Raw genomic sequence first — 12023 nt, 5'->3', positions numbered from 1 at the left:
TCCAGGTAAGGTGGTGATAGGCCCAGGCCAAGCGATCCTGCATATGCTTCGATGTCAGAAACGGCTTCTCAGTGCCTACCCGACGGTGGTACTGCTCTTTTTCGAACGCTGCAGTTAAGGTACGCCTGCAAGCACTTATGCCTTCGATCTTGGCGACCTCCTCGTACTTAAGCCGCCTATGATAGCCGTCAAGGGTTGCTCGTTCGATAAGACGATGGCGGATAGGTGTGGTGAGCATAGGTGGCCTACCTTGAGGCCTCTCTGGCGTTGATACAGTGGCGATCACCTTACGTACAGTTGATCGGCTTATCTTAAGGGTATTCGAAATCTCCGTATAAGACCAGTTGTTGAAGTTATGCAAGGTAATAATCTCAATCCGTTGATGATAGATGAGGCGTTATCGTTCACCGCCTTCCGTTTTAGGCCGATCTCTGATCCTCTTAAGGTTCGGCATAATGCTTAGGCAGGTAGATTAAGTAAGATAATAAGAAAATGATAACTTAGAGGCAAGAAAATAATAGATGGTGGTAAGGTGGTGATGGTTTCAGGATAGCAAGAATTTGGAGAACGCTAGGAAATTTGTATGGTATCCCCTCAATCCGGCTAGCCTGGTGGCTTAGTTTGCAGGGGGGGCACTCCGTTCATGATCCCCCCTTGTAAATACCCCGTAGCTAGAGGATACTTCTATCCTCAGCGGTTACTACCATAATCAACAAGATCCCTTGCTGCTCCTCCTGTGCCCCCGCATCTAGTCTTCATCGCCTTTACAGGGTGGTTCCCAATGATTGCGCGTCTCTATTCGTCCTCGGCCCTAAAAGCCTACTCCATAAGATGATTAGCTTTAGTAGCTAAACTCATGATCATCACAAGGTTTCTCTATCCCTTGCCCTTTCAACAACCAGTTTCCATCATTCTTATGCATCTTGTAGTGCCTTAAACTATACATCACCATGTATGAAAAAATCGACTGCGCACGGGCCACAACACCAAAACGGACATCAAAACAACGCGGTCCTCGAGGGCATATGTAGGTTACCACCATCCACCATGGCACCTAGGACACCTCAAAAAGAGCATGGACGTCGTGAGTGGAATACCCTACATCGTGTACGCTTTTTGGAAGCGTATGATCATAAATTGCCTAGTACTTCATTCAATTCTTTGTGCAAACAATCGGGTATCAACATCCCACCATCTGCTGGTCGTTTATGGCTTCGACAACGTGAAATACAAGGATCACCTGCATTGAGGAGGACGCGAAAGCAGTCTTCTCGCCTTGAACGAAATCGAAAAATTTGTGCATCAGATTTAGATAGGTTAATTGATCCAAATGACCCTCTACACGAGGCACCTCCAGAGACTCAAATCAAAGGACTTAACCTTGATTGCACAACGCGTACCTTACGATCAAATCTTCATGATAGGCGGGATGCTGGGCGATTTAAAAAGAAACTTATGACCCTATTATCTGATAAGAATAAAAATCTTCGCTATCAGTATGGACGAGATCATCAGAATAAGACAGTTCGTGATTGGTGGCAATATGTGTATTTCACTGATGGAGTACACTTCAACTCCATTGATCTTGCATATAAAATACAGTACGAGACTCGACAACGAGTATCTGATCAAATAAACGCTTACAGCCTATTCAGAAGGCTCCTCTCAATGTCACTGTTTATATTGCTGCTAGAGTATTATATAACCACAAAGGAGCATTCATATTCTATAATGATCCTCAAGAACCAACAGCAAAGGTTTATAAACCCCCACGGCCTCGTAAATCCTCAGTTGAAACAAAGCAACAGCATATAGAGGCAGTAGCCAATTGGCTTGAGGGGGGTGAGCATCCGCTGAAGATTCAAGCACAAGGCAATTCAATGACCCAAAAGTATTATGCTGAGGCTATTCTACCACATCATCTAAATCATCTTATGTGGCTTGAGCAACAGCATAAGCATCAATTCATCTTTCAGGAGGATGGTGATCTATCGCATGGTTACCGCAGCCCAAACAGTGCACCTATGAAGCTAAAAAGTGATTCACAAATCCAGATACTGTAACATCCTGCACAACCACCTGATCTCAATCCTATAGAGGCTATTTGGATGATTATGAAGAAGCGCCTACGTGGTGGTTATTGGCGTACAGTAGCTGAGTTCAAGAAAGCAATTGAGCGTGAATGGCGCAGGATTACGCGCTCACAAATTAGGAGGCGTATCAGCGAGATGCCTGAACGATGCAAGCATATGTATAATACAAAAGGAGAGCGATTCAGAAGCCAAATGTGGTAGTATAGCTAAGATATGTGTGAAATACATGATCCATCTTTGGTGTCGTGGCCCGTGCGCAGTCAATTTCTTCCTACATGGTGCATGACAGCTCATAGGCCCTAGCAGTGCTCGCAGGTAGGATCCTGCTATCCAAGTACTTTTTGCTGGTTAAGAAGTGCCGTAAGCCAATATTCTCGGCCCTTATTTATACCAGAGGCGCGTATTCTCTCTTATTCAGGTTTTTAAATCGCTTCAGAATATGCTTAGAGGGAGTTAGATTATCGCTATATGTTACCCGCCTTTTGCACTCCTATACCCATTTGGTTTGCCATATTCTAGTTACGCTTTTTGCTGTCAATTTTTTCATTGTCTTTAAACGTATAGATCTACTGGTTAATCTGCGGAATCGCCCCTGGGACAGTCTCTTTCTCTCCGTCTAGTAGCCTCCTTGGCAGCTCAGCCCGCTTCCTCGTTCCCATCAAACTCTTCATCTATCATGATCCATCTCACTTTCAACTTTGTGGCTCATTTCCTGAAGTTGTCTGAATTCTTGTACAATTTGTTTAGCTATTTTACGCACTTGAACCGCCTTCCGGCCTCGTCGGCGTGCGGGTTGCAACTGACTATCTGCGAAGATGGCTATTCTTCGCTTTTGATGGTGGTATGTGGATTACGTTATAGGTTGTTGCTGAGCAGTCTGGGTGCCATGTAAGTTGCAGGCATCTCAGCCTTGTCCGTGGTGATGTGTTGCGTTGTGCCGTTGTCCTCATATTCCGCCTTCTAAGTCATGCCATTTGTACCTTCGTCCTCCTGCTATGCCAAGCCCAGGTAGGAGTAAGATTCCACATTATTTTTGATGTGAAGAGACAAAGGTTGATAAGTTATGGGTGGACATGGGCAACGACTAGAGACACGACTTGCGAACCCTCAAGGTGGCGGTGATGGTGTCTTGTTATTGGAGATATTGAGCGTCTAGTGTGTTGTTCTATCCGAACTGCCAGAATCTGAGACACCAGCAGCTTTGAGTTCCTGCACACCTTTCATGTTCGGGAAACTCTTGGCTTTATCCCAGACACAACTAGCCAAGCCGACCATTATCTCTATCCTACAAATTTTCATTAGAGATCGGAGAAGGATAAGACGTTGGACTGAATATATTATTTGACTGCCCTTTAGAAATACCTGTTGCAAAAAGCTACGCTAACTGTTGTAGAAGTGGCCCTATATGTGGGTACAGAGCCTATCAAGATTCTTGGGTCCTCTTGCAACAGAATCCAATGTATGGTACAAGTAGTAGCTTGCATAGCAACTAGGCTTATTTGGATGACTACTTTCCCTTCCCTTTACTGTAAGAAGCCCACTACTTTAGAGGGCCATATGAATGCTTTTCATCTTCCACCTCGAACTCCATTTCTACTTGGTCATTGTCGCACATTAATTCAATACAACGTGACTAGCAACATTCTTTTAGCATACGTGATATTCATTAATTTGACAGGTATTTGTCACTAGAAACCGAACAAATGGGCATCCAACGGTCTTCCACAATATTCCAGCGTCTTAAAAGGGTAATGGTTGGGTGATGATTCACGATTTCTCATCATAGACAAAAATATCATCTGCAGCTACAGAAAAAATTTTGACAGCATGCGTTCACAACATGATGTGATACCGCTGAGCTGAAATATCGAGAAGGTCCTGAGTCATCGCGTACACACAATCCGCTAGTACGAGAACCAACTCCGCATTTCCAATCATTGACGTAAGTATGACCGCTCATTCGACAAATCCTACTTTAGAAATGTATCAAATTGATGACATTGAGCTGTGTTGAAATCAAGCAGCTGTGAACAAAGAACATCAAATCTTCTTTGCATAGTAACGCTGCCAAGAATGTGAATAACATCACAACTTCATTACATGAACAGCACATACACTACCTTCAAAGCGCATCGCGACTGATATTCGAATCACGCCTAAGGAGCAACCGCAACTTGCTCTATGGGCTAGCCTGAGGATCCCCACGACTGCCTTGATACTCTTCTTGCATTCCCGCAACGCCAAAATAGCTGACCTATGAACTCAAGTGAATAAGCGCAATATCTCTAACCCTAACCCTAGCCGATATTGGGAGACTAGTGGCTACAACTATAACCTAAATACAATGGCGTTCGACAACACGTCATGACGAATTTGTGTTTTCACCGGGTCGGCTGCTGCGGCCGGTGGCAGTAGCAGTTGTTGGCTGTTCGTTGTTCCAGGTAAGATAAGTGTGGTCGCCAAGTTTCCTGAATACTTCAAATTAGCATTCAGCATTTCATGAAAGTATCACTGTACACGCTGCAATTCAATTTCTAGATACATTGAACGAAATAATGTCTTTCGGATTTTAATTGATTCGAATGCGAACGTACCTTGGCTTCACTATGTAAGTTACTGTGAAGAGAGCACCAAGGACAATGCAAAGCCCACCAACAACGAGATAAGCGATTCCAAGAAACGGGTTCTTGCCGCCCATCACAGTCCTGGTTGAGATAAGAACAGACTTGGTGCCACCGTAGAGCGTAGTGTTGAATTCTAGTGTTTAAATCAGCTCAGGTATGCAGGACAACTTAAACTATGTCCTCACCATCCCAAATATCTATTTGATAACGTCCCGCCGTCATAGTTTCATTATCCTGGCGAAGCGCCAACTTGCTAAATGTTGGCAGGCCTGCTGTGCGCATCCAAACGAAAAGCTCTTCCCACTGACTGATGTCAGGCGGTTGGATGCTGGAATTGTACGTTGGCCAGATCTTCCTCCAATTGGGAGGAGGAATTGCCTCATCGCTGGTGTACTGCGTCTTCTTGTACAAAGCCTCGTCCGAGCTCCAGGCAATGCCTTGATTCGTCATGTTGTATCTTTTCTGGTTACCACCGTCCTGAGGGTTCAAGAGTATTGGTGTTGTGAACGTGTCATTGAAAATGGAGTTAGCAATCAACCCGCATGGGTAAATTGGTTTGCCGTCTTGAACATCGAGAGGCGCGCAGTCGGTGCCACTAATAGAGCTTGCACTCTTGGCAGCGCCAGCAAGCTGTCCCGGATCGTAAGACTTGACATATCGACGATGATTCTGGTAGAAATTGGTCATGCGATAGTAGAGGAATACCGGAGGAGAGAGGTCACTCTCAATGTCGAACTGGATACGGCACACGTTTGTGTTCTGTATGGTAACGCCTCTGTAGACATTGTTGTCAGGATATTTTGCGTCAAATGTATAATGGGCCCACTGAGCAGGTTGAGCGGCCGAATTGCCGTTCTTAAACGTCTTCGAAATCCTCTCACTTGGTATGTCTTCGAGACCGTCGGTGACGTTTTCGTTGGCTATCCTTGGCGCTATCTCTATACAGTTGGAATAATCGATTGCGATCTCTTGCACCTGGACCTAACGTGAGCCCACGCTTTACTCACACCTGCTGTTGCAGAAGTTGCAAACCTCTGAGCTTGCCCACAGGAGTAGCCCGCCTATGGGAGCAAATATAATCCCGACAGCGAAGAAGAGCGGAAGTACCGTCTTAGGTGTAAGTATTGGTCTGAAAGACTCACTTGTAAGCTAGGAGGTAGTGCTGAAACTGCAGCTACCACTTACTGCCATGCCTTTAAGCGCTGCTGACGAAAGGCGGAATCTGCATTATCGTAGTCAGAGCTGATCAAAAGGAGCTTCCACGCACCGCACTCGGCAACAGTGGATCCAGCAAGACAGTACGGATGCTTCACATACTTGCTGGTCTTTTCGTCTTGTCCTTCCTCTTGCTGCCCTTTTGGTTAGGGTCCTGGCTGTCAATTGAATCGGTATGCTGGATCTGCTGCGTTTCCGTCTGCGACATTGCGACTGCCCCTGCTATTGTACAGCACGAGTTGGGGAAAGCAGAGAACAAAATGGATGTGGGCAAGACGGTGGGGATGTCCAAGTTGTGAAGACGTTGCGGCCAAGTTGAGCGTTCCATGCGACGATAAGTGGGAGCGAAGGCCCGGCACTGCCGACAACGAAAGAGGCATAGTTCTAGCCCTGATCGTGATAGTTCTAGCGTGGCGCAAGATGCCCTGCCACAGCGGAACGCTCAAGATCCTTCTTGGCGGAACTACTCGTATCCCTGCAAGGCTCATACGTCTTCTGAAGCAGAACGTCCAAACCGACACTCTGTGACAACACCGATGTGAGCCGCTCCTTTTAGGGTGATTTGCGCTTTCATCAGTAATGCTCCATTGGTTTGAACCAGGAGGCTGACTTGAATTCCTGCAAACCATTTAATCATGGCTTCCGCTGCGACGCAAGAAACGCAGGTTCAGGACCAACTAACACTATTCCTGCGAATGGATACCTACGACTGGGATGCTGACGAAGAATTCAAGAGCGGACTTTTGGCCATTCTCCACTCGGCTGCATCTCCAGAGCAAGCACTTGAGCTGACTTTACGAGCTCGCTGCTTTTTCTTCACAAGGTAGACTCGTAGTCTGCTTAAAACAAGACCAAAGTCTAACGAATTCAGAAAAACTGGTATAGCTGTCGACTATAACGCCTATTCGTCATGGAAGGCTCTACATGCGGCGATAAGCAGTTCCGCAATTGAAGCCTCAGCTTCGGATACGACCAACCCAGGACATGAGCCTGAATCCGGGCCCAAACTCTCTTATCAAGAAATAGTTGAATTGATCCAGAACGGAAAACCCATACCAGGGATTAAAGAGGTTCCAAAAACAGTTCTTATCGGTCAAGGAACGGTATCTACTAAGCCTGCCAGAAGAAAGCCATGGGAAAAAGATAGACGCGTTCTGGAGTCTGCAGCGCCCAATACCCCAGCTGAACAGCTATGATGGCAGAGCAGAGCAGGAATAGGGCTCTGGAATGCAAAAGGATGAATTATCACCTTCAGTGCAATTTGATTAACTGTCATACATAGCTTAAGAGCTTGATAGACGATCAACGATCCTATGCTTAACCCAAACCATATCGTATCAGACCCGGAGATATTACCCTGAGCTGTATCCAAAACAAATTCTGGGCATAATTGTCATCCTTTTGTCGCAATAGCAATATACATAAATCTTTTGATTCTGAAGAGGCTCCGTTAGGACTTGACTCAACACATTTTCTTTTGACTCTTGCGAATGCTTGATCGACAAAAGTCTTGTTGTTCGACCTACTATCGAGGCTGCACTGTGCATTCTGCCATTCACAAATATCCTAGCTGCACGGAATTTCTCCCTACTGGCGTGTCAATTCAAATGCTGTAATTGAATGGACCTGGCAATTAGGGTGTTCCACGATACGATACGTGAGGATATCTATGCTAGTGCTCCCGTGCCATGAACCGAACGCCAATTACCGTTATGGAATCAGTATCCGTGCTGCATTTATAAATCATATTGTTTCGTATCGTTAATTCCGTTTCGTGGTAGTAAATATGGCAGCCATTGTTTTGGCGTCTGTAGTACAAATTAGTAATATATATGTAAGGGGGTGTGTACATATCACGTCACCCAACTATACGAAATTAGGTAATTGAGCTAACTTGTTTCACATGCGAGAGCGACACCCAAGCTAGAGCAACACGTCGCGTATCCTTCCTTATATTAAACATTTGGCTCATGAGTTTTGTCCCCCCCTTGAGATTTGTCCCCCGCACTAGTTGTAATCAAAACTTATCGCAACAAATGGCTTAGCACAGAGAGCATGGTCACCACCAAGGATGAGCAAATGTATTCAAGCAAATTATTATGAATTATCTATTATTATCGCTACGGACGTCGCTGCCTTTTGCGTGGACTAAGTGATGACCATGTATCTGACGCCATAACTGCTGCAGCACGCTTAGAACGCGGCTGTACCGTGTCCTGAAGCCCCCAAAGAGAGTTTCGAGCCTGTACTTGCGCGGATCTTTCAGCATAGAAGGCTTCCTTGTCTCCAAAATGAAAGTTCCAAGCCATTGTCGGAGTACAGTCAGCATAAACTCCACTCGTAGCCAAGGCCATATGCCGTGCTTCAACTAATTCAGCCGGATCTCCTTCTTGCCCTGTCTCGGCCAAATGATTAGCAAACGCATGCATGTTATGCAAGCCATCTAGAACTGGTTAATGCCGCCGACTTTCGATGTCAGCCAAGAACTCCTCTAATGACGGAGGCTCCCAGGCAGATAGTGCAGGAGGAGATGGAGCTACAGTGATAGACACTGTAACAGAAACAGGTGAAGAGTGAACAGACATAATAGGTGAGGAAAGTGGAGTTGGTGATTCCCTTGTAGGGACTGGTATAGATACAGACGTCGACACAGCATTTGCAGTTGCAGTTGAAATTGGCGTGAATGAAGGCAATAATACAGTAGCAGATGTACTGGCGTGACGTAGGACGTCAGCAAGTGTCTGGCCCTCTAACTGATAAGGCGGTTGATATAGAGGAATAGAGCGTGGTACACGTCGTTCAAATGCCGATAAGTCTCGATGAGTTGATGACTCGTTCCTCCTCAGCGCACCCCTAGTAATAGCTGGAAGCGGCTCCAAGATAGACTGGTGCGGTCTTGTAGGCATGTGGATAGACTGTCCTTGTGCACGTTGATAGCGCCAATGATTATCATAAGGATATTGCACAGGCAATGACCCAATAGTTATTACAATCTGCAATATATGACGGCACGGAAGGCCGTGTATCCTCTCAAAGAGTCCTGAGCAAGGATGACCGCCGCTACGTTGTTTCTGGTCTTTCTGGCGCAGGAGATCTTGCTGTCTGATGAGCTCGATTGCAGGTAGCGTGATTATACAATGAATATCGGGCGGTAGGAATAGTATTACCTTATACTTATACTCGAACTTAATACTGTGTGTAGAGGAAGCGATCTCTTTCCTATACTTGCTGTATTAATTATCGATCATCTGCTGAATCCTGCCAACAACAGATAGCAGGTCGCCTGTAGAAGTGACCAGGTAGTCCTTCAAAACCTTATGCATGCCTTCGACAGGAGAAGTCGTGATTGTATTATAGTGTCTATGGTGAGATGTCCAAGCAGTCGCCCACTGGGTGCGTGTCTGGTATTGATTAGCATTCAGGTATTTGCAGAGTTCCTGTTGGTGCTTATAGTCCCTGAGCATAGCCTGCCACATCATTTCGAACTCGAATGGCCTCTTTGCAAAGATAATCTGCTCTAGTTAGCTTTGCGGATGCCACTGACGCGGCAGAGCATACCTTAGACCAGCGCCCCATGAAACTAGCGCGTTGTTCGGCAATTACTTTCTTCTCATCCGGTGTCGTACCATCGGCTTCTCTCCAGGTCTATTGAGCTTTCATCTGAATATTCTTGTTGATATGTCACACACAGAGGAGCTGTGGAACTCTTGGTAGTAAGCTTTAAGCTGCTTGCTTTAATGCCTCTTCCTGATCACTTATGAACACGCGTGGTTCTGATACTCCTGTCTTAGAGAGGAAGTTTGAGAGCGCCCAGTAGTAGTCGTCATATGCTTCATTACGGAGGAAGCAGAAGCCGGCAGAGAAGAAGGTCTGTAGGTTGGTACATCCGATGATATGTAGTAGCGGAAGTCTGTACTTGTTAGTTTGATAGGTGCAATCTATCAATAGGACGTCAGGACTCGCCAATAGTAACTCGATCTGCTTCCGATGAACAAAGAAGAGGCTTTGTACATGATTCTCGGAATCCCTCCTTATAGAAAAGATCCAATCCGGCGTCGATAGGTTGTCCAGCAATGTTTCTATCGGACTTCTTCCGTTTAGATGGTTCTTTCGGATTGCACTCCTCTCAGTACGGATATCAGTGGCAGAGACCAATGTATCCAGATCCTGTTGTTGAATGGCAACTAGTATCTGCATTGGTCGAACTCCAGCGCGTGTCATGGATTCGACCACTTCTTCCTGCGCTGGTGTACGTCTATGATAGACATTATGTGCCGTTGGATCAAGCAATGGGCCGTGATTGTGATGTTTGCCTTGGACCTCTAGCCTCCACTGATCGCTCTGCTTTTCTTTAAAGATGACAAGCCTGAAGGGGCATCCTACCGCGCGCGAACTTGTGCGTAGAGTCTTTGCAGTTGATTAATAGGTCCTGAAGCGATCACAGGTGTAGTAATATCGCGTTTTGGCATCAGTATTGTGAGGCTTACTCCGCTTGAGTACGAAGCCGTAGCCGTGCTGCATGCCGTGGGCCTTGAGAGCATCATACGCCTCATCATAAGAGCTATATAAAGTATCTGGAGGAGGAGTAATAGCCTCCATAGATAGCGTGTACAGTCAATCGCAATGCCTCTGTTGATATAATGCTCCCCTTAGATCACGTTGCGTTGCGCCACGAATCTAATCAGGATTAGCACTGTGCCAAGCCAATTGCAGCGATAAGTTTTGATTACAGCTAGTGCGGAGGACAAATCTCAAGGGGGGGACAAATCTCAAAACCGGGGGGACAAAACTCATGAGCCTAAACATTTTTTTCATAATAACATAAATTTCGTACAGCACTCAAAATGAATGTTGTATTATTTGGCTCTTGACGCATTTTTACAATGTCAATTTAAAGTATACGAGCTGCAGTTCGTTCGCACGATCTCTCACATCATATACTTACAAATCGGTATCATGGTACACTTTCTCAACGTGAGTGTTAGCCAAATTCACGGAAATTGACTTGTATGGAAGAGGAGGTTCTTCTTCGACGTATTTTTGACCTTGATGCCAAAGGATTCCCACCAGCAATATCTGTCTAACGAGAAACCGCGATATCATCCTTCCGAACCACGGCGCGTCGTCTCAAAAGGCAGTCGGCAAGAACTGGGCTACCTACTTTGTTGATCGCCATGAATCACTTTGTACAATGTACAATCGAAAGTGCGATCATCAACGCGTGCAATGCGAGGATCCAGTCCTGATCCAGGGCTGGTTTAGCCTCGTTCAAAACTTGATCGCGAAGTACGGTATACTTGAAGAGGATATCTATAATTTTAATAAGATTGGCTTTCAAATTGGAGCCCTTACAACCTCAAGAGTGGTTGCAAGAGCTGAGAGAAAGGGTCGTTCAAAGACAAAGCAGCCAGGTAATCAGGAATGGGTTACTGTCGTACATGGGATCAATTCATAAGGATGGTCAATTCCAGCACATATTATCCTTGCGGCAAAGCTTCATCAAAGCACCTGGTATACAGACAGCAATTTGCCACATGATTGGGCTGTCTCTGTAAGTGAGAGCGGGCGGACAGATGATGAGATCGAATATGGATGGATCTAGCACTTCCATAATCACGCTCAACATCGTACGAAAGGCCAATACCGATTGCTCGTCCTGGATGATCCTTCAGCCATTGGATTTGGTTGTTTTGGCCCGTTGAAGGCGTCGTACGGAAAGCAAGTAGGAGGCAAAATGAGGCTTGGCATTAACCATATTGATAAAGAGGAGTTCCTACACCTCTACTATCCATATCACATACAAGCGATAACTGAATAGAATACCCGCAGTGGATTTGCCGCAACTGGCCTTGTCCCTTTTTAATCCAGATCACGTCCTTTCAAACATCAATCCTGTCGTACGAACACCCAGCCCTATTCCTACAGAAGTGTCAGTATGGGAGTCATAAACGTCTCGTACGATATAGGAAATTAAGCGTCAAGGACAGTATATTCAAGAGCAGCGTCGTCATCGTACGAATGCCTCTCATTCACCATCTGATTCTGCTTTTCAACGGCTGTTAAAAGGCTTTGAAGCTGTCATACATGAACA

The 12023-nt window shown here is 45.7% G+C and overlaps 3 protein-coding genes across 3 annotated transcripts; 1 reads left to right on the top strand and 2 right to left on the bottom strand.

Moving 5' to 3' along the window:
- Positions 1-3749: 3749 nt before the first annotated feature.
- PV09_09293 (uncharacterized protein) lies at positions 3750-6257 on the bottom strand. The gene is made up of 6 exons (XM_016363326.1): positions 6035-6257; positions 5903-5939; positions 5750-5846; positions 4903-5692; positions 4688-4850; positions 3750-4561 (listed from the first exon to the last, which is right to left on the bottom strand). Exons 1-6 carry the CDS (start codon positions 6138-6140, stop codon positions 4456-4458), a joined length of 1299 nt encoding a protein of 432 aa, XP_016208828.1. The 5' UTR covers positions 6141-6257; the 3' UTR covers positions 3750-4455.
- A 190-nt stretch (positions 6258-6447) lies between these two features.
- On the top strand, positions 6448-7372 carry PV09_09292 (uncharacterized protein). Its single transcript, XM_016363325.1, has 2 exons — positions 6448-6755; positions 6804-7372. Exons 1-2 carry the CDS (start codon positions 6568-6570, stop codon positions 7126-7128), a joined length of 513 nt encoding a protein of 170 aa, XP_016208827.1. The 5' UTR covers positions 6448-6567; the 3' UTR covers positions 7129-7372.
- Positions 7373-8385: 1013 nt separating this feature from the next.
- On the bottom strand, positions 8386-8838 carry PV09_09291 (uncharacterized protein; the record flags this gene model as incomplete). The annotated part of the gene is made up of 1 exon (XM_016363324.1): positions 8386-8838. One exon carries the CDS (start codon positions 8836-8838, stop codon positions 8386-8388), a length of 453 nt encoding a protein of 150 aa, XP_016208826.1.
- Positions 8839-12023: the final 3185 nt, after the last annotated feature.

This window comes from Verruconis gallopava (assembly GCF_000836295.1).
Source record: "Verruconis gallopava strain CBS 43764 unplaced genomic scaffold supercont1.61, whole genome shotgun sequence".
In the NCBI taxonomy this organism is placed as follows: domain Eukaryota; kingdom Fungi; phylum Ascomycota; class Dothideomycetes; order Venturiales; family Sympoventuriaceae; genus Verruconis; species Verruconis gallopava.
This window is presented reverse-complemented; position numbering and strand designations above follow the sequence as displayed.